The 22066-nt window shown below is 37.0% G+C and overlaps 3 protein-coding genes across 6 annotated transcripts in view; 1 reads left to right on the top strand and 2 right to left on the bottom strand.

Moving 5' to 3' along the window:
• The window catches only part of SLC38A6 (solute carrier family 38 member 6), a 76653-nt gene extending 75556 nt beyond the window's left edge, over positions 1-1097 (bottom strand). The window contains exon 1 of the mRNA XM_030855159.3: positions 853-1097. Coding sequence (XP_030711019.1) covers positions 853-957 — 105 coding nt within the window. The 5' untranslated portion in view covers positions 958-1097. The remainder of the gene's footprint in view (positions 1-852) is intronic.
• Positions 932-21735, top strand: TRMT5 (tRNA methyltransferase 5). 3 transcript variants are annotated; one of them, XM_030855155.3, is made up of 5 exons: positions 932-1204; positions 2477-3132; positions 10942-11066; positions 14036-14690; positions 15064-21735. In XM_030855155.3, the coding sequence occupies exons 1-5, from the start codon at positions 1200-1202 to the stop codon at positions 15114-15116; spliced, it is 1494 nt and encodes a 497-aa protein (XP_030711015.1). In that variant the 5' UTR covers positions 932-1199; the 3' UTR covers positions 15117-21735. The 3 variants fall into 3 exon arrangements, with proteins under 3 accessions (XP_030711015.1, XP_030711016.1, XP_030711017.1); XM_030855156.3 differs by having other exon boundaries at positions 932-1265; XM_030855157.2 differs by lacking the exon at positions 932-1204 and adding an exon at positions 1209-1311.
• Positions 19240-22066, bottom strand: part of MNAT1 (MNAT1 component of CDK activating kinase) — a 215379-nt gene continuing 212552 nt past the window's right edge. Inside the window, exon 8 of one of the 2 annotated variants that reach the window (XM_070044974.1) lies at positions 19240-19451. In XM_070044974.1, coding sequence (XP_069901075.1) covers positions 19439-19451 — 13 coding nt within the window. In that variant the 3' untranslated portion in view covers positions 19240-19438. Of the gene's footprint in view, positions 19452-21093; positions 21557-22066 lie in introns of those variants that run through there. The other variant, XM_030855154.2, reaches the window with a different exon arrangement.

Below are 22066 nucleotides of genomic sequence, written 5' to 3'. Positions count from 1 at the left end.
CTGCAAAAGATGAAGATAGGGTAAGACGGGGTGGGGACAGAGAGCAGGCAGATGGCCTCAAGCTCACGTGATTACTGAATCCCTGAGTCAGCTTGGAGCTGCTGCAGACAACTGTTGCTCCCCAATTAGTAGGACTGCAAAACTAATCTCTATTTATACACTCAATGAATTAAGTCTACCCAACTGGAAGGATGGTCAGGAATGCCATGCAATGACGATATAATAAATAGAAGCAATTCACATTGCTCTGGCGAGGATACACCCCAGAAAACACTCTCCCCTAAAATAGCATTCGGGAACAAAGTCCTAGAAACTGTTATTGCCCTGGGACTTGAGTTAAAGAGCCGAAGTGCCCACTGCACAGGCTTTAGGGCCAGGGAAGTGCTACATACTTATTACCAGGCCACCTCCGCTCCTTCACGGTTAAGGATCTTTGTATTAAGATGTTTACAGGTCCCCAATGACTAAGCCGAGAAAAGAAAAATCTTGTGACTCTTGCAAAAAGCTCACAAGACTAGTGGAGGAAACGAGAAGCCGACAAAGATACTAACGAACAGCAGTGAGTTACATAACCGCGGGGCTGCTCCTCTGTGGGGTCCCCAGCCTCCACCCGCTGCTGCACCTCTTCCACCTGAGCCTGCACCTTTACTTCAGCTTCTCTTTCCAGGACACCTTAGGCTCCTATCACATTCATGAACTCCGCCAGATCTCCTCGGAATCTCGGCTGCTGCCTTTGGGTCCCAAGCCCTCCCCTCCACTTCTCCCCTCTCCCCTTGCCATCCCCTTTCTTTTCCGGGTTTTATTTGGCAGGCACTTCAGAGAAGTGCCGGGAAGCGTGTGGAGCGAACTTACGTTGCTAAGCAACGGGCTCAACTCTTCCGCCTCCGCCTCTTCGGGCTGCCTGGCAGAGACAAACCAGCCGGGCTCAGCGTCCACGATCCCCCACGGCGCCTCCATGCTGCTCACTGGCCGACTACCCAGTCCATCTACAAGCTACTACCCCAGCCCTCCCGTCGGGTAGTCGCGCCAAAGGCGGAGCTATGGTCCCAGCCCTTCCGGGTTCCCGTACCTCACCAGGGCCGGGAAGAAAGGAGGAATCGACGTGATCTGATGACGCTCGCCCGTCGGCGGCGAACATTGATGGTGTCATCGAGGGCCCGCCCACCCGCCGGCGACCCATTTCCGAGCTGCACCAGAGCATGAGGTGAGAGTCTGGTCTTGGAGCCAGCTGCTGGGCGACGCAGAGAAATGAGATGGTGACGTTGGTGAGATGGCGGCCGCGGTGCCCTTGATAGTTCGAAGAGGCTGAGGGTATGGTGGCAGTACGGGTCCGCTCGGGGCTGCTCTCCGCCTCGCGCTCTCTGGGCGCGGAAACGTCACGAGGTCACCCACCATCTGGTGTGGAGCCTAGGTCTGAGTACGGCGGAGTGAGGAGTGTTTCATCTTTTCAAAAGCTTTCCGATAGAGCCTTTAGCCACATTTTACATGCGGAAAGACGAGACTCACAATAAGTAATTTACCCAAGATCACACATCTGGTTAACTTCTAGACCCAGTTTGAACCCTGACTGTGAACTTTGACAGTTGCTTTACAGGGTACCCGGGCAGGGCCCTTTCTTCTGACAATTACTTCTTCGGTATTCCAGAAGGCAAAATTAATAACTGATACTGCTACTGGGATGTGCATATAACACTTAGCAAAGTTCTCGTCCTCAAAATACTGAACTGCTACTGGGATGTGCATATAACACTTAGCAAAGTTCTCGTCCTCAAAATACTGAACTGCTACTGGGATGTGCATATAACACTTAGCAAAGTTCTCGTCCTCAAAATACTGAAACCTCTAGTTACAGGCAGGACTTGTGGCAGTAAAACATCGAAGACATTGAGATAGATTAAGAGCGCAGGCGCTGGATTTTAATCCTCGCTCAGCCACTTACCAGCAACGAGACTTCGGGTCAATTTACCTACTTCTGAGCTTTAGTTTACTCGTATACAAGATGAGAATGTGATACCACACACCTCCCAAGATGGACAATGTGCATAAAGCATTTAGTACAACATCTGACCCATTAAGCATCCATAAGAATATCCTTTTAAAAATTGACATTGGTAAAATCGTAAATATAGTGACCATTTCGTTTAGAGATGATCCTTTAACTTAAACTTCAGCCTTCTAATTCCAAACATATTCTGTAGAAAATTGTGGGTGGGGAGGTTTATTGACTATAGGGAGGGTGATGGATCACTAAGCCCTAGTCCTGGCAGCAGGTGGAGTGAAGGTTCAAATCTTGCAGTCATCCTGTCCTAGAAAAGATAGTATACTTCTCACATACCACTAAAAGTTTTAATTATCAGCATTTAGCAGGCTATTTAAAACAGTAGTGAATTTAAATTTTTATCCTCAAGACCTATTGTGAACATGTTAAGTTAGTTTGTAACTTTATGGTATTTCTTTTAATTAATACTTTTTTTAGGATCTTATGGAGGCCATTTGGATTCTCAAGAAGACTTCTCAAAGTGGAAAGCTGTAGAATAACTGAAGCAGAATCCTTGAGTCCACGAGCTTGGGCATCACTGATACAGAAGCTTAGCAGAACACCTGGTATTTTCTTGTTGGATCAAAGAAAAGTATTCTCAACCATGCCTGAAATAGAAACAAATCAGAGAGACTCTGAATTGTTTTCACCCCCCTCTGATGTTCGAGGAATGACAGAACTTGATAGAACAGCTTTTAAAAAGACAATCACCATCCCGGTGCTTAAAGTGAGGAAAGAAATAGTCAATAAATTGATGCGATCTCTTAAAAGGGCAGCACTGCAGCGCCCAGGCATAAAACGTGTGATTGAAGATCCAGAAGATGAAGAAAGTAGACTAATTATGTTGGATCCCTATAAAATGTTTACTGATGATTCCTTTGAGAAGGGAGAACTCAGTATTTTAAAGCAGCTGAATGTCAGTCCACAGATATCTAAACATAACTTGGAACTAACTTATGAAAACTTTAAGTCAGAAGAAATCTTGAAAGCTGTGCTTCCTGAAGGTCAAGATGTGACTTCAGGGTTTAGCAGAGTTGGACATATTGCCCACCTGAACCTTCGAGATCATCAACTGCCTTACAAGCATTTAATTGGTAGGTGTGTCTTAGTAATATTCACATATTAGAAAGCAATTAGCAAGTTCTAATTTTTGTTAAAAAAATTTTTTTTAATGCCGAATTACAGAATCAGGACATTTTATCATTTTAATTTTAAGCTGGATCTTAAGCTACATATTCTTTCTTTTGAGGGCCATATTGGAATACTCTTCCCAGAGTCATAGCAATCTCTAAATATCAATTCAAGCTTTTGTGTACACAATACGTAAGCGTAAACTTGAATCACTTGCTTTTGTAGAACTCTTTGGCAGTTATTATTTTGGTACACAGGACTTGTTAGTCCTTCAGGACTATGTTGAATGCTAGGTTTCATGAGTGTTTCATAGTCAGAAGGGCAAGACACTGTTTAGTCATGCTTTCATTGATTCAGTTAACTGAGCCTCTTCTGTATGTCAGGCACCATACTTTTTTAGTGTTCCTAGCCTTTTAGAAACACTGCTGTGTATCTCTTACCTCTGTAGCCCAAAGTTGAAGCGTGGGTCTTTTATGCTTTGGGATAAGAAAGAACTAGAAGACTAATCAAAATCGCACTTGTTCTTATATAAATATTTAATGTCCATGCATTCTCCAGATTAATTTTTTTTAATGTAGAGTAATTGTCAGAACTTCTGAGAATGATTTTCAGCTTTAAAATGTAGTGCTCAGTGTTTTGCATGGGTAGGATTTCAGAGCTATGCTATTATGCATTTCCTTTGTTTTTATTGATGAAAGGAGCTGATAATGCATAGTGATAACATAATAAATACTTAAGCAGATCCTTATAATTATGACCAGGTGCAAATGTCAAGTATAGGCTTTCCTATGAGTCATTGCCTATCCTAACTCAACATTCCTTTTAGCACTCTTATTTTATAAACTCTCTTTCATAAAGGGGCACTCATAGATTAAAAATGAAATATTTTCATACAGTGGTAATTCTAAAGCTATTACTATAGACCTTCAGAATATTTTTTTTATTTCATTCATTTCAAACTAACTTCTGTACCTTAAAAATTGAGTTTTGATACCTGAAGCAGAACAAGATAAGAACAACTATTGACAAGAGTTTATTGACATTATCATATTCAAAATCAGGTATTTAACTATCAGAGAGAAATTGGACAAATTCTGGTTGTATTTAAGCATATTTGTATTATGGAGTACTTTATACTAACTTACAGATCAAGTTATCTTTCCTTATACAATGAGATAGTGTACAGATTCTTTTTTTTTTTAATTTAATTTTATTTTTTTATATAGCAGGTTCTTATTAGTCATCCATTTTATACACATCAGTGTATACATGTCAATCCCAATCTCCCAAATGATACCACCACCACCACCACCACCCCCTGCTGCTTTCCCCCCTTGGTGTCCATACGTTTGTTCTCTACATCTGTGTCTCACTTTCTGCCCTGCAAAACAGTTCATCTGTACCATTTTTCTAGGTTCCACATATATGCATTAATATACGATATTTGTTTTTCTCTTTCTGACTTACTTCACTATGTATGACAGTCTCTAGGTCCATCGACGTCTCTACAAATGACCCAATTTCGTTCCTTTTCATGACTGAGTAATATTCCATTGTATATATGTACCACACCTTCTTTATCCATTTGTCTGTCGATGGGCATATAGGTTGCTTCCATGACCTGGCTACTGTAAATAGTGCTGCAATGAACATTGGGGTGCATGTGTCTTTTTGAATTGTGGTTTCCTCTGGGTATATGCCCAGTAGTGGGATTGCTGGGTTATGGTAACTCTATTTTCAGTTTTATAAGGAACCTCCATACTGTTCTCCATAGTGGCTGTATCAATTTACATTCCCACCAACAGTGCAAGAGGCTTCCCGTTTCTCCACACCCTCTCCAGCATTTGTTGTTTGTAGATTTTATGATGATGCCCATTCTAACTGGTGTGAGGTGATACCTCATTGTACTTTTGATTTGCATTTCTCTAATAATTAGTGATGTTGAGCAGCTATTCATGTGCTTCTTGACCATCTGTATGTCTTCTTTGGAGAAATGTCTATTTAGGTCTTCTGCCCATTTTTTGATTGGGTTGTTTGTTTTTTTAATATTGAGCTGCATGAGCTGTTTATATATTTTGGAGATTAATCCTTTCTCTGTTGATTCATTTGCAAATATTTTTTCCCATTCTGAGGGTTGTCTTTTCGTCTCGTTTATGGTTTCCTTTGCTGTGCAAAAGCTTTTAAGTTTCATTAGGTCCCATTTGTTTATTTCTGTTTTTATTTCCATTACTCTAGGAGATGGATCAAAAAAGATCTTGCTGTGATTTATGTCAAAGAGTGTTCTTCCTATGTTTTCCTCTAAGAGTTTTATAGTGTCCGGTCTTACATTTAGGTCTCTAATCCATTTTGAGTTTATTTTTGTGTATGGTGTTAGGGAGTGTTCTAATTTCAATCTTCTACATGTAGCTGTCCAGTTTTCCCAGCACCACTTATTGAAGAGACTGTATTTTCTCCATTGTATATCCTTGCCTCCCTTGTCATAGATTAGTCGACCATCGGTGCACAGGTTTATCTCTGGGCTTTCTATCTTGTTCCATTGATCTATATTTCTGTTTTTGTGCCAGTACCATATTGTCTTGATTACTGTAGCTTTGTAGTATAGTCTGAAGTCAGGGAGTCTGATTCCTCCAGCTCCGCTTTTTTCCCTCAGGACTGCTTTGGCTATTTGGGGTCTTTTCTGTCTCCATACAAATTTTAAGATTTTTTGTTCTAGTTCTGTAAAAAATGCCATTGGTAATTTGATAGGGATTGCATTGAATCTGTAGATTGCTTTGGGTAGTAGAGTCATTTTCACAATATTGATTCTTCCAACCCAAGAACATGGTATATCTCTCCATCTGTTGGTATCATCTTTAATTTCTTTCATCAGTGTCTTATAGTTTTCTACATACAGGTCTTTTGTCTCCCTAGGTAGGTTTATTCCCAAGTATTTTATTATTTTTGTTGCAATGGTAAATGGGAGTGTTTCCTTAATTTCTCTTTCAGATTTTTCATCATTAGTATATAGGAATGTAAGAGATTTCTGTGCATTAATTTTGTATCCTGCAACTTTACCAAATTCATTGATTAGCTCTAGTAGTTTTCTGGTGGCATCTTTAGGATTCTCTGTGTATAGTATCATGTCATCTGCCAACAGTGACAGTTTTACTTCTTCTTTTCCAATTTGTATTCCTTTTATTTCTTTTTCTTCTCTGATTGCTGTGGCTAGGACTTCCAAAACTATGTTGAATAATAGTGGTGAGAGTGGACATCCTTGTCTTGTTCCTGATCTTAGAGGAAATGCTTTCAGTTTTTCACCATTGAGAATGATGTTTGCTGTGGGTTTGTCATATATGGCCTTTATTATGTTGAGGTAAGTTCCCTATATGCCCACTTTCTGAAGAGTTTATCATAAATGGGTGTTGAATTTTGTCAAAAGCTTTTCCTGCATCTATTGAGATGATCATATGGTTTTTATTCTTCAATTTGTTAATGTAGTGTATCACACTGATTGATTTGCGTATATTGAAGAATCCTTGCATCCCTGGGATAAATCCCACTTGATTGTGGTGTATGATCCTTTTAATGTGTTGTTGGATTCTGTTTGCTCGTATTTTGTTGAGGATTTTTGCATCTATATTCATCAGTGATGTTGGTCTGTAATTTTCTTTTTTTGTAGTATCTTTGTCTGGTTTTATTATCAGGGTGATGGTGACCTCATAGAATGAGTTTGGGAGTGTTCCTTCCTCTGTCATTTTTTGGAAGAGTTTGAGAAGGATGGGTGTTAGCTGTTCTCTAAATGTTTGATAGAATTCACCTGTGAAGCCATCTGGTCCTGGACTTTTGTTTGTTGGAAGATTTTTAATCACAGTTTCAATTTCATTACTTGTGATTGGTCTGTTCATATTTTCTGTTTCTTCCTGGTTCAGTCTTGGAAAGTTATACCTTTCTAAGAATTTGTCTATTTCTTTGAGGTTGTCCATTTTATTGGCTAGAGTTGCTTGTAGTAGTCTCTTAGGATGCTTTGTATTTCTGCAGTGTCTGTTGTAACTTCTCCTTTTTCATTTCTAATTTTACTGATTTGAGTCCTCTCCCTCTTTTTCTTGATGAGTCTGGCTAATGGTTTATCAATTTTGTTTATCTTCTCAAAGGATCAGCTTTTAGTTTTATTCATCTTTGCTATTGTTTTCTTTGTTTCTATTTCATTTATTTCTGCTCTGATCTTTATGATTTCTTTCCTTCTGCTAACTTTGGGTTTTGTTTGTTCTTTCTCTAGTTCCTTTAGGTGTAAGGTTAGATTGTTTATTTGAGATTTTTCTAATTTCTTGAAGTAGGCTTGTATAGCTATAAAGTTCCCTCTTATAACTGCTTTTGCTGCATCCCATAGGTTTTGGATCATCGTGTTTTCATTGTCATTTGTCTCTAGTTATTTTTTGATTTCCTCTTTGATTTCTTCAGTGATCTCTTGGTTATTTAGTAACGTATTGTTTAGCCTCCATGTGTTTGTCTTTTTTACGTTTTTTCCCTGTAATTCATTTCTAATCTCATAGCGTTGTGGTCAGCAAAGATACTTGATATGATTTCAATTTTCTTAAATTTACTAAGTCTTCATTTGTGAACCAAGATATGATCTATCCTGGAGAATGTTCCGTGCGCACTTGAGAAGAAAGTGTAATGTGCTGTTTTTGGATGGAATGTCCTATAAATATCAATTAAATCTATGTGGTCTATTGTGTCATTAAAGCTTATGTTTCCTTATTAATTTTCTGTTTGGAAGATCTGTCCATTGGTGTAAGTGAGGTGTTAAAGTCTCCCACTATTATTGTGTTACTGTCGATTTCCTCTTTTATAACTGTTAGCAGTTGCCTTATGTATTGAGGTGCTCCTATGTTGGGTGCATATATACTTATAATTGTTATATCTTCTTCTTGGGTTGATCCCTTGAACATTATGTAGTGTCCTTCCTTGTCTCTTGTAACATTCTTTATTTTAAAGTCTATTATATCTGATATGAGTATTGCTACTACAGCTTTCTTTTGATTTCCATTTGCATGGAATATCTTTTTCCATCCTCTCACTTTCAGTCTGTATGTGTCCCTAGGTCTGAAGTGGGTCTCTTTTAGATAGCATATATATGAGCCTTGTTTTTGTATCCATTTAGCAAGCCTGTGTCTTTTGTTTGGAGCATTTAATCCATTCAGCTTTAAGGTAATTATCGATATGTATGTTCCTATGACCATTTTCTTAATTGTTTTGGGTTTTTGTAGGTCCTTTTCTTCTCTTGTGTTTCCCACTTAGAGAAGTTCCTTTAGCATTTGTTGTAGAGCTGGTCTGGTGGTGCTGAATTCTCTTAGCTTTTACTTGTCTGTAAAGCTTTTGATTTCTCCATTGAATCTGAATGAGATTCTTGCCAGGTTGAGTAATCTTGGTTGTAGGTTCTTCCCTTTTGTCACTTTAAGTATACCATGCCACTCCCTTCTGGCTTGTAGAGTTTCTGTTGAGAAATCAGCTGTTAACCTTATGGGAGTTCCCTTGTATGTTATTTGTCATTTTTCCCTTGCTGCTCTCAATAATTTTTGTCTTTAATTTTTGCCAATTTGATTACTGTGTGTCTCAGTGTGTTTCTCCTTGAATTTATCCTGTATGGGACTCTCTGCACTTCCTGGACTTGGGTGGCTATTTCCTTTCCCATGTTAGGGAAGTTTTCAACTATAATCTCTTCAGATATTTTCTCGGGTCCTTTCTCTCTCTCTTCTCCTTCTGGGACCCCTATAATGCAAATGTTGTTGCGTTTAATGTTGTCCCAGAGGTCTCTTAGGCTGTCTTCATTTCTTTTCATTCTTTTTTCTTTATTCTATTCCGCAGCAGTGAATTCCACCATTCTGTCTTCCAGGTGACTTATCCATTCTTCTGCCTCATTTATTCTGCTATTGATTCCTTCTAGTGTAGTTTTTGTTTCAGTTATTGTATTGTTTATCTCTGTTTGTTCTTTAATTCATCTAGGTCTTTGTTAAACATGTCTTGCTTCTTCTCGATCTTTGCCTCCATTCTTTTTCTGAGGTCCTGGATCATCTTCACTATCATTATTCTGAATTCTTTTTCTGGAAGGTTGTCTATCTCCACTTCATTTAGTTGTTTTTCTGGGATTTTATCTTGTTCCTTCATCTCATACATTGCTCTCTGCCTTTTCATCTTGTCTATCTTTCTGTGAATGTGGTTTTTGTTCCACAGGCTGCAGGATTGTAGTTCTTGCTTCTGCTGTTTGCTCTCTGGTGGATGAGGCTATCTAAGAGGCTTGTGCAAGTTTCCTGATGGGAGGGACTGGTGGTGGGTAGAGCTGGCTGTTGCTCTGGTGGGCAGAGCTCAGTAAAACTTTAATCCACTTGACTGCTGATGGGTGGGGCTGGTTTCCCTCCCTGTTGGTTGTTTGGCCTGAGGTGACCCAACACTGGAGCCTACCCGGGCTCTTTGGTGGGGCTAATGGCATACTTTGGGAGGGCTCATGCCAAGGAGTACTTCCGAGAACTTCTGCTGCCAGTGTCCTTGTCCCCACTGTGAGCCACAGCCCTCCCCCCTGCCTCTGCAGGAGACCCTCCAACACTAGCTGGTAGGTCTGGTTCAGTCTCCTATGGGGTCACTGCTCCTTCCCCTGGGTCCCGATGCACACACTACTTTGTGTGTGCCCTCCAAGAGTGGAGTCTCTCTTTCCCCCAGTCCTGTCGAAGTCCTGCAATGAAATCCCACTAGCCTTCAAAGTCTGATTCTCTAGGAATTCCTCCTCCTGTTGCCAGACCCCCAGGTGCGGAAGCCTGCCGTGGGGCTCAGAACCTTCACTCCAGTGGTTGGACTTCTGTGGTATAAGTGTTCTCTAGTTTGTGAGTCACCCACCCAGGAGTTATGGGATTTGATTTTATTGTGATTGCACCCCTGCTACCATCTCGTTGTGGCTTCTCCTTTGTCTTTGGATGTGGGGTATCATTTTTGGTGAGTTCTAGTGTCTTTCTGTCGATGATTGTTCAGCAGTTATTTGTGATTCCGGTGTTCTCACAAGAGGGAGTGAGAGCACGTCCTTCTATTCCACCATCTTGAACCAATCAGTGCATAGATTCTTATAAATTTTTAAAGTGCTGACAAAAATGTAGACTTTGATTATAGGGCATCAGTATACCATTGCTGGTGTACTTTACCCTTGTAGCTTTTTCTGCTCTGGCAAATGTTTGACATAAAGAACAATTTAAGTAAATGGACATTTTGTTTAGATAAAACTCTAAAGAATCTATGTTTCTTTTATTTGAAAACATTATTTTGCTGGTATGTGTTTCCAAAGTGGAAGTATCTGTTTCAAATACACAATCAAGCAAACATTTGGTTTGAGGCCAATGAGGACAGGCTGGTGTTTTCTGGGACCATTTGTTCCCAAAGTCCTTACATCTTTTCCTTCTGTTTTTTAACCAGTTCCCTATGGTCTACCTGTTTGCTTACTGCTGTATTGATACATTTGAGAAGACTAAGTAAAAGACACGGAAAAATATTAGGTAGAACAAAACTCCTCAAAAAAATTTTTTTATAAATGTACCCACACATTTTTTTTGTGTGTTTGCATTGGGAGCTGTCAGACATTAACTTTAGTAATCTGCTGAATTTTTAGAATTGCATGCCTCTTTACACATACTAGATGCAGGTTTTGTCTATAAACCAAAAGAAAATATAGTTCACATCAATTTCATACTTGCAGTTTTAGCTTTTATTTTGCAACCAAACGGCAATATTTATTATGAATTCTCTGATTTTAGGCCAAGTTATGATTGACAAAAATCCAGGAATCACCTCAGTGGTAAATAAAATTAATAACATTGATAATACCTACCGAAATTTCCAAATGGAAGTGCTATCTGGAGAGGAGAATATGATGACCAAGGTATGGAGTATTTTATTGTCTCCTAATATAGTGTATATCAAGATTAATGTTTGAAATCAGAATAGATAACAAAGATTAAGAATATATAATAAATACCCAGTATTGATGAATATGTGAGAATGTGAGCATTTACATATACTATTGATGGGAGTGCAAATTTGATACAGTCAGGAAGAGTATATGGTAATATATTGCAGTTTTGAATAGATACATCCTTTGACCTAGCATTCCATTTATAGGAAGTTATCTCAAGGATATAATTGGACAAAACTGTAATGATGTACGTACTAGGTTCTGCATCATTTTTTTTTTCCTTTTTTGGTTGCGCCACGTGGCATGTGGGATCTTAGTTCCCTGACCAGGGATCAAACCCCCACCCCCTGTAGTGGAAGCACGGAGTGTTAACCACTGGACCGCCAGGGAAGTCCCTGTATCATTTTTATAATAATAAATAAAACAAACAAAGAAATGGAAACAACCTAAATGTCATCAGTAGATAATTGATTACATGTTGGTATAACAATACAATGGAATACTCCATCATTAAAGATTATTTATATTTAGCTCCATACTTAAAATAAATTGTCCACTGACACGTTAAGTGACAAAAAATAAGTTGTAGAATAGTATATATAACATAGTTACATTTTAACTATGATAATTTTAAGTATGTAAATATGCATATACACCAGAACATTAACAGGGAGCGTATGTTTATTTGGTATAGCTACTGGTGACCTTTGTTATCGTCTGTATACTTTTCTACTGAGCACATATTTCTTTTATAAGAAAAACAAAACAAATCTATTTCAAAGAAAAAATAATTTAAAATATGTAGGAACAGATTCCTGGTATAAACCACTTTCTTATTTTCCACCCCTCAAATCCTCTGGAGTGTTGGATATAATAAACCTTTTTTAGCCCCTTAGATAATTACATGTTAACATTATGTGAAATTTTGTACCCAAGCTAAGAAATAGGTTAAACTCTCTCCATAATTTTAATAACAAAAGCCATTCTTAAAGTGTTAGTCATATCTTTCAAACAGGACTTTATAAAACTCAGGAGAGAACTTATGCAAAATAATTTTAAGATTCTGGGCCAATATTTCTCCAGAATTTAATAGTGTCAGGATATTAAAATACCATTTACTACACACTTATTTTAGGTCCTGAGCTAAATGCTTTAAATATAACAAATCCTAAGAGACCCACAAGATAATGGTTGTTGTTATTCATATTCTCTTTATGCAGATGAAATAACTAGGAATGACTGAGTGTTTGGAGCAAGCCTTCTGACTCGAGTCCATGCATGGTCTTTCCTTGTATACCAAACCTCCACTGCCTACTACTTGTGTATAATGTGTGAGGTCTGTTATGGCAAGCAAGATTTGAATATGAATCCTTTGGTAATAACAGTGCTTACCTCAGCCGACCTGAAGACCTACTAAACTTTAGGCATACCCTGATTGAACACTGTGCATGTTCTTTTCTTGGTACTGACCCTTAGGGTAACAGATAGTATCATTCTTCTCAGAAAGAACATCTAAAAGTTCTGAGAAACTTCTGTAATTTTATAAATGCCTTGTGATTGATTTCCTAAGTCAACTAAAGCTTGTTCTTAAGGACATACTTTATACCTAATATTTATACTGTCAAATAAATGTAAAAACTCAGTATAATTTCTTTGCTCCAAACAGAATCACATTTAAGTTTAACTTTAGGAGCTCATGCAACATTTAAGTAGTATGTGTGTATATTGTGAGGTAAAAAGATTCCAAAAGTGAATCTGCTGAAAGTCATGCTTAACTAAGGGAGCGAGATATCAAAGACAGCATGATAAAACCAGAGGGATACTTAGAATCTAATTTTTTAAGCTAGAACTGTGATTCACACTAAAGAGCTTAAAAGGGGAGTAGAAAGGAGATTTCGGAAAAAGCATCCCAAGACATATATAAGCGTTCCAAGTTATATACCTAGAAAGACTTTTAGTTGGCAGAATCATAAAGAAACGTTTCCAATACTGGAACCTTAATAATATGGCCAGAGCATCTGATGTGGTCAGGAAGAAAAAAATATGTACAAATTTGGAATTAAGGTCCATGAAGAGAGAATACAGAAGATATCTCTATCATATTTATAGAACTTAAGAACTTTCTGGCCTTGTGATTCTTCATCTATTAAAATAAGGGGCTTAAGATGATGGGTGAGGTCACATTCTACAACTGTAATTTTAGTTTTGTTTTCTATTTTCTATCATGTTTATGATAATCCCCAAAGAAATGCTGCAAAGTCTTAATTTTGTTCAAGACTTTGCTTCACTGTATGTATTTAGTTTATCCATGAAAACTCAGATTTGGGAAAGGAGAAAGTAGGGGAATAATTTGTTCTATACACTGGCTCTATTTATAGACATGAAACCTGCAAAGTCCAAGTAACTGTCTGAAAACACAGCAAAATACCTCCAAATTCAATGACACATGACACATCTATCATGACTCCCCCTGACAAACTGAAAACTAAGGAGGGAAGCTTGCTTGCTGTGTGGAAGTGCTGTCTGCAACTTAGCTACCCACCATGAAGATATGTGTAGTGTGTTGTTTCAAAGTATAGGTTTTTTTTTCTATCAGGTGACAGGAGAGAGTATAATTAAGCCAGTCAATTGGCCTATCTGAAAAATTCCTAGTGTGATTGGAGAACCACTTTATAGCCCTTTAGGATGAGATGGAGAACCACTTGGCTTTGAAGAGAGAACTTTTCTCATGAAAACTTCTAATGCAAGATATTAAGTGGCCTCAAGTATAGCGTAAACACCAGAATTCTAATTAAAATGCCTTTAAATGCACTGCTTTTTTTGCTCTTAATAATACTAAATTTAAATGTGTGTATGTCTGTGAGTGCATCCATCCAATATCAGTGACTACAACTTAAGACTAAGCAGTTTAACCAAAAGCATAATACCTTTTTCAGGTTCGAGAGAACAACTACACTTATGAATTTGATTTTTCAAAAGTCTATTGGAATCCTCGTCTCTCCACAGAACACAGCCGTATCACAGAACTTCTCAAACCTGGGGATGTCCTATTTGATGTTTTTGCTGGGGTTGGGCCCTTTGCCATTCCAGCAGCAAAGAAAAACTGCACTGTATTTGCTAATGATCTCAATCCTGAATCCCATAAATGGTTACTACACAATTGTAAATTAAATAAAGTGGACCAAAAGGTGAAAGTCTTTAACTTGGATGGGAAAGACTTCCTCCAAGGACCAGTCAGAGAAGAATTAATGCAGCAGCTGGGACCACTGTCAAAAGAAAGAAAACACTCTGTGCACATTGTCATGAACTTGCCAGCAAAGGCTATTGAGTTTCTCAGTGCTTTCAAATCACTCTTAGATGGACAGCCATGTGGCAGTGAGCTTTTTCCCATTGTGCACTGTTACAGCTTTTCCAAAGATGCTAATCCTGCTAAGGATGTTCAGCAACGAGCTGGAACTGTGTTAGGCATCTCCTTGGAGGCATGCAGTTCAGTTCACCTAGTAAGAAATGTGGCCCCTAACAAGGAAATGTTATGCATCACTTTTCGGATTCCTGCTGCTATACTTTACAAGAACCAGACCCTAAATGGAGGTGAGCAATTTCTGGGAAATTAAATGTAAGCTGTAATACTTTTCATATAACTTTCTGGGGCTACATATATATTTTATATTATTTTTTAAACTTGGAAATAGGTTAAACTCATTCTAGTTAGATATTTCAGTTCAAGACCCCTTGCCATTCAATTGTGACTACTTTCTCACAATTTTACAAATTTTAGTATGATTTACTGTTCAGTCTAGTAGAAGTCTACTTCACTAAAATAATAAATCCGCAGGAATGTTACTATTTCATGTGTAAGTTAATTAGATTAAAAATCTTTAAAATGCCTGTATTATTTGCTTTTTAAAAGTATTTTCAAATGTTAAGTATCTTACCTAATATAGGTTTTCTGGATTTGTTACAGACAATCATGAAGATCCACCTATTAAACGCCAGAGGACAGATAAAGACTTTTAGGAAGAAAAAACACAAACTGCTTCAATCACTTAATTGGAAATATTTTCTCCAGCTCCCCACTAGACCTTTATGTAGTGAAATATCATTTGTATGATTTGTATATTTTAGCATTCAGTTACTTTAGTATTGAACCCTTATATTTTGCCCTAGCTGTCTTATAAATTGGGGATTATCAAATTTAAATAAGTCTACTAAATACATTTTTATGTTACAATTATAATTTTATCATCAAATATATCTAATATTTTATTAGATAAATATATTTAAATATTGTCTTTCTCTTGGGAAAATAGTTTTTGAAGGTAGGATAATTGCGTGCTAACTAGGAAAGAACTAATCATTTTACAGTTATCCTTAGTTGAAGAGTGTAGCTAAGTCTTATATAAGTACTCCTACACTATTACTATAAAAGTACTAACAAATGAGATTATTTCGATCAGAGATAGGCAGACTCTGTCCAGCAGGCCACATGTGGTCCACCACCTGTTGTTGTATGGCAAGTGACCCGAGAATGGTTCTTACATTTTTAAATGGTTGAAAAAGAATCAAAAGAATAATATTTTGTGACATGAAAATTATATGAAATTTGAATTTCAGTGTCCATAAATAAAGTTTTATTAGAACACACCATACTCATTTGTTTACATACTGGCTATGGCTGCCCTCATGGTATAACAGCAGAGTTGAGTAGTTGCAACACAGATGGGATATGATTCTCATCACTTCATACTGCTGCTCAGCACACTACAAATCACAGTGACACAGTTACAACTCAACAGCATTTTGAGTGCCATGTGTATTGCCAAGCTATTACATTTTATTTTACTATTATCAGTATGTATCCCTCATTCCAAAATAAGAAAAGTGGCCATTCATGCTGTGCTTTTAAGGCACAGTAGAGTGTGAATTTTTTTGACATTGAATTAGATGACAAAGCATCCATACCTGAGCTAAAGTACAATATACTTTGACATTTCTCAAAGAAGTACTCATCACAGTATTTCCAACTCACAGGCAAGCAACTGTCAGAAAAATTAGGTATTTAAACTGGAAATTCATGGCAGAATTTCTTCACAAAATGAAAGTGAGGCTACAACCAAAGTAAGTCTCCAAGTGACTCTTTTGTTAAGCCAAGCAAGGAAAACCATTTACTGTCGGTGAGTTAATTGTTTGAAAGCAGCAGTCTAAGAAATGTGTCTGGAGAAAGCAAACTTGTCTAGGACTGTTGACCTTTTGGCAAGGACAGTTGCTCAGGGTTGAGAACATTGGGAGCACCGTCAGCAGTCAAAAAGGTAGTGAGTCCAAGTAGTTCTTTACTCTTGATGAGTTGATAGACATTACTAATACTGCTCAGTTCTTGTTTATTTGAGGCGTGAATTCTGACTTTGAAGTTACTGAAGAATTAGCCTCTATGAATACTCTGCACGCAACAACTACTGGTGAATACTTTCAAAGAAACTGAGAAAATTAATTCTGTAAAAACCTGAAGTAGAATCTGATGTGTTATAACTGATGATGGCTAAAAAGAAAAGTGTGAGGTAGAAAAAGCTCTAGTTGGAAAAATTTACAAAGCTTATGAAAATGCACCGTGTTTAAAACCTATAGTTATTCACTATATTATTCACCAGCAAGTACATTGCAACAAATATTTGAATCTGTCATGTGTTAGTGAACCAGTAATGTCAATGATAAACTTCATTTGCTTTCATGGACTTTAACCATCCTCAGAGTCCTTGAATTTTGTCAGAAATTGAAGCTGAATTTCTTCAGCTTAACCTAAGTTTTATTTGCTTAGCAATTGTAAGGTATGACTGCAATTTTTGGGGGTCATGGACAAGACTGAAATTTTTCTTAAGAAGAATCAACCTTAAACACTTCTAAAATACTGAGTGTCTTTGGAAATTAGTTTTTGCTAAAGACTTGATAATATTTCTCAAAGATATCAACCTACAGTTACAAGGCAAACATAACTTTAATGTGAAACATACTGCAGTAGTCTGAAATGACTACAACTGTACATTTCTCATGCTATCAAAAATTAAAACAAGAAACAAGATTTTCATTCTCATAAATTAGCAATGGATATATTTTCTGAGTTCAGCATTCTTGGAACCTTGGTGCAAATGCAAAGGAAATTTCCATATTTCAAAATCCATTTAACTACAATTGAACTTCCATCTGATCTTCAATTGGAAGTGATTAATGTGTTATTGTAATGACATGCTAAAAGGCAAATACCAAGGGATTAAGAATCTCATAGTTTTACAAATGCCTTCCAAGTGATGTATATGTTCAGTTAAAATCACATGTTCTAGAATTTGGCAGTATCTGTCTGAAAAGACTTTTTTAAAGATGAAATGTGTAAAATCTCATTACATATAACCATCAACATGTGATCAATTAAAATTCATTTTGATGATAGGAACACTTAGAACCCCAATCAAAGGAAATGTAATTCTCCAAAAAGCCCTACAAAAAATGTACTCAATTGTATTTTGAAGTCTGTTAATTTAAAAAATTGTGCCAATTTATTGTATCTCTTGTATCTACATAATGGCCTCAGTTTTGTCTCTTGGCCCACAAAGCCTAAAATATTTACTCTCTGGTCCTACAGAAAAAGTTTGAGGACCCCTAATCTAAGTCATTAATTACAAACTCAAATGCCTTCAGAAGCTAGGTAATATAAATAGATGATGGCAATAAATGGTAAGAAGTATAGGGAAGTAATGACTTGGAGCTTTTATTCCTTATCGAAAGACACTTAAAATGGTTTTGGAGTCAACCCAACCTATCCTATGCAAAACCTTGAGGGCTAATTCAGCCAGGGATTGCTAGTTTGGGACTTCTAATTTTCTTCCTCTCCCTCCCCTCCAAGTGTATGTAGGGCAAGGGTCAGCAAACTTTCTGTAAAGGGCCATTTAATATTTTAGGCTTTCTAAGCTATAAGGTCTCTGCTGCCTCTCAACTGCCATAGTAGTCCAAAAGCAGCCATAGACAATACATAAACACATATTCCAAAAAAAAAAAAAAAACTATGAACACTGAAATTTTAATTTCATATGCTTTTCACATGTTAAAAAGTATATTATTCTTTTGGCTTTTTCCAACCTTAAAAGTATACAGACACCAACCTTAACTCATGGAGCATACAAAAAAAGGAAGCCCCTGGATTTCGCCAGAGGTCTACAGTTTGCCTTCTCCCGATCTAGGTGAAGATAATTAATTTGCAAGTAGGCATAAGAACTTTTTTCCTAGTACTATATTGATACATCCATGTGCTAGGCTATAAATATTAAGTGTGGGTGCAAATGATATTCTTATCCATATGTAAAGTGGTAAGATCCATTTAGTCACCCCTTAATTAGAAAAAATATGCAGTATATAATTGTAAAGAAAACAGAATTCCTGGGGCTTCCCTGGTGGCGCAGTGGTTGAGAGTCCGCCTGCTGATGCTGGGGACACGGGTTCGTGCCCCGGTCCGGGAAGATCCCACATGCCGCGGAGTGGCTGGGCCCGTGAGCCATGGCCACTGAGCCTGTGTGTCTGGAGCCTGTGCTCCGCAACGGGAGAGGCCACAACAGTGAGAGGCCTGCATACCGCCAAAAGAAAACAGAATTCTTTAAATGCTTCTATTAACACACTTTAACCTCTCCTCCTTTTTCCCTCAGAGTGGATAAGTGAACATGTGATTATTTCATTATTTAAATTTGGCTCATCCTGAACTTTTTGATGTGATACCTAGTAACTGAACTCTTGGTTAATCCACTAGAAAATGACAGCTAGAGCACTCATTAGGTAGAATTTTTTAATTTTGTTAACTTTTTGACAAGTTTTCTGCCACGTTAATTAGATTTTGAAATGATTATTCCAAACCACCTGCTGACAGCCTAAAGGTAACTTCTAAGAGAAGCTTAACTCAAATATTTATTGAAAGAAATTAAGGAATACTAAATAATAATGCATCCTAATTACCAAGTAAATGTATTCAATCCATTAATGTCTGCATAAAAGGGAGTGCAGTTAGCAGTCAAATCATGTTCTACATAATGAATTCCTCAGGACTTCTCTCAAGGATATCAACACCATTATTTAGTTGATGTCACTTCTATCCCATATAAGAACTAGATACTTGATCTGTAAAATTTCCTGGAAGTCTTAAGAAGTTTGACTACTCAGATTTGGTTTTGCACAGCTGTTGTTTATAAGTTTGACAGCTATCTCTAGAACATGGACTCTGCAGTTTAACCACTTGGGTTCAAATCCAAACTCTTCTCCTTTTAAGATGTATTGACCTTTGGTAGGTTGCTGAACCTCTCCATGCCTTAGCATCTCCACCTGTTAAAATGGGGAAATAATATTAGTACTGTTAGAAGGATTAGACAATTCATAAAGCATGAAGCACAGTGCTTGGCATATAGGTTAATGCTCAGTAGTTGTTTCTGTGCTAGTGTTATAAAATATTAAAAGACTTATTAAATTCATGTAGATGAAAAGACTTGTACAGCCTTTTGTCTCTGAGAGAGGAAATCACTGGGAGGATTGGGGATAATTTCATCAATGTAGAATATTTGTTATTTAGTGAATTGTTGCCATTAGGTTATCTTTCACCATTCCCTTTGATCTAATAGGGTCAGTTAACTTCTAAACCCAGCCTATTGAACAAAGTATGGCCATAGTAAGGGCAAAATAATTACAACATATCTAGGTGGTGGAATTTAACTGATTTGCCAAATCAGGTGCAGGCAATTTCCACAATAATTAAGGTAGGCTCAAAAAAAAGTTATGAAAGCCTTTGAAATGTTTTGTTAATAATTAGTTCCTTCCATTTAAATACATCATACAAGGTACTGAGAATAAATAATAGTGTTTCTTTTTTAAAGAGTGGATACCTTACTTTGGCAGCTGAGTACAGAAAATCTCTAACCACAAGTCCAACGTTCTCACTATTCTTTGAACAGATTTATGTATTGTACTTAAAATGCTAGTCCTCTGTTGGGGAAAACTAATAGATATAAGAAATAGGATGCAGACTAGTAGAGTTATAGAATTAGACTTGGATAAAAAACTTTTGTTCTAATTTTGGCTTTTACTAACTTGTGTATATGATCTTGGCCTACTCAATTATTCAATGCCTTGGTTTTCTCAATTATCAAAGATAGTTAGAAGTGTTATAAAGATGAAGATGTACTCCTGAAATTAATACCTACTTAGTCAAATAAGATGGAGCTGTTGCATATGGATATTCCACCCTAATATAACCCACAAATCTTGTTTCACATAACTTTCCACTCTAACAACTGTTGTAATGGAGATTTAATAAAAAAATCCTTTAATTCCCTTGAGAAACGATGTCCCATACCCAGTTGTCTAGGTAACAGACTCATACAAGGTTGAGATGCTACAAATATATATCCTATCCACATCCAAACTCTTTAAGCAACATTCTGGGTATACTAAAAGCCTTTGAAGTTTCAACAGAAACTGTACCAGAGTGTGCAATTTACTCATAGGGAAATTTCATTTAAAATATATTCATTCCAGTCTCGAAGGTTTCATCATAAAATGAGCTCACATTGAGGTGAAAGGTGCCTTTTAAGGATTAAATTTTGTTAACTTACTTCTTTGAATTTGTCATGAAAGCAGGTTAGTACTCTGGTTTAGCCTAAGCGAGGCTCACAGCTGGGAACTATAACACATTGATCAAGGTTCATCTCACTTTCCACTGCTCAAAACAGACACTGAGTCCTTAATGTTGAGAGACTGACATTATCACAGGTCAAGTTTTACTTGCCACAACCTGTTGGTAGAAGGAAATATATCCACTTGTCTGGACTAGTATTAAGAAGACATTGGGGAAAAAATGGAACATTTTATGAGAAGAAATAACAGACTTGGATATTAACACTAAGTGTCGTATTCAAAATGGCATTTTTAATGTGTGTTCAAGTAAAACACTGTAATAAGAGAAAAACCACAAAACAGTATAAAGTCTAGCTTTATTTTTTAAAAGATTTTACAAGTCTATCAACCTCAAACATACACAGGTGAATTATTCATAGCTTCCATTGGATGAGTCTTAACAGCTTCAATCCCTCTCAGAAAAATATAAGTAAAAAATAAATTTCTTCACAAATATTTATCCACTATATTACTCAGCTTAGTTCTGAAATTTGCTCTCTATAAATACTTTAACACAGCTGCTAGTGGTAATACTGTTGCTGTACAGCTGCACATGGCTATAATTTTACAAGTATGCTTTACTTTTGCTAGCTCCCTGGTTCGGCTCCAGGGTCCAAATCTTATAGAGGAGAAATAAAGGTTAACTGGGCTGCCAGAAAAGCCCACTGAATGCATCCTGTAGTGCTCTGTGACAAGCCAGAGAAGAAGTATAGCCTCCAGCAAGGTCCTGTGGAGAGGCAGCTCTGACATGGTTTAAATACCTAAAACAAAACAAAAAGTGTACCATTGATATAGAAAGCACATAAAATTGGTAACACTTTAAAAAGCAATAGTAAAACTGATTCAAATGTTAAAGAAGAATTCTAAGGCTGAAATGTTCAGACTTTATAAATGCATTATTTCCTTTTAAAAGGAAACATACCAACTCTAAATTATAAAGCGAATTACATTAAGATCTAAAAACAGCTCTGAAGGAGGTTTCAGAAATAATACTTGTTTTTAAAATGTTCCCTATTCCCAATTTTCAGAACTAATCTATTTTGCTGGCTCTTGTTCGGGTACCTAACTGCTGCTCTCCTTCCTGGCATACTCTTAATAAATAAATGCACATCATAATACTATTGTATTACTAAAATTTTACATAAATATGTTCTGAAGAAAATACGTAAACAAGTGATAAAGGGGAGAGAACAGACTAGTTACTTCAAAATTACTTCAATATTACAAAAATATATTGTCTCCCTCCTTACAGGAAAGGAAACCTTAGAAAA

Source organism: Globicephala melas, chromosome 2 (genome assembly GCF_963455315.2).
Source record: "Globicephala melas chromosome 2, mGloMel1.2, whole genome shotgun sequence".
Classification (NCBI taxonomy): domain Eukaryota; kingdom Metazoa; phylum Chordata; class Mammalia; order Artiodactyla; family Delphinidae; genus Globicephala; species Globicephala melas.
The sequence above is the reverse complement of the archived record's forward strand: the minus strand, read 5'-3'. Positions and strand labels throughout refer to the sequence as shown.

Excerpts from the sequence above, each read along its gene's own strand:
- TRMT5 (XM_030855155.3), top strand. Across the intron at positions 3,133-10,941 it reads GCCTTACAAGCATTTAATTG|GCCAAGTTATGATTGACAAA; the intron begins GTAGGTGTGTCT and ends CTCTGATTTTAG. Across the intron at positions 14,691-15,063 it reads GAACCAGACCCTAAATGGAG|ACAATCATGAAGATCCACCT; the intron begins GTGAGCAATTTC and ends GATTTGTTACAG.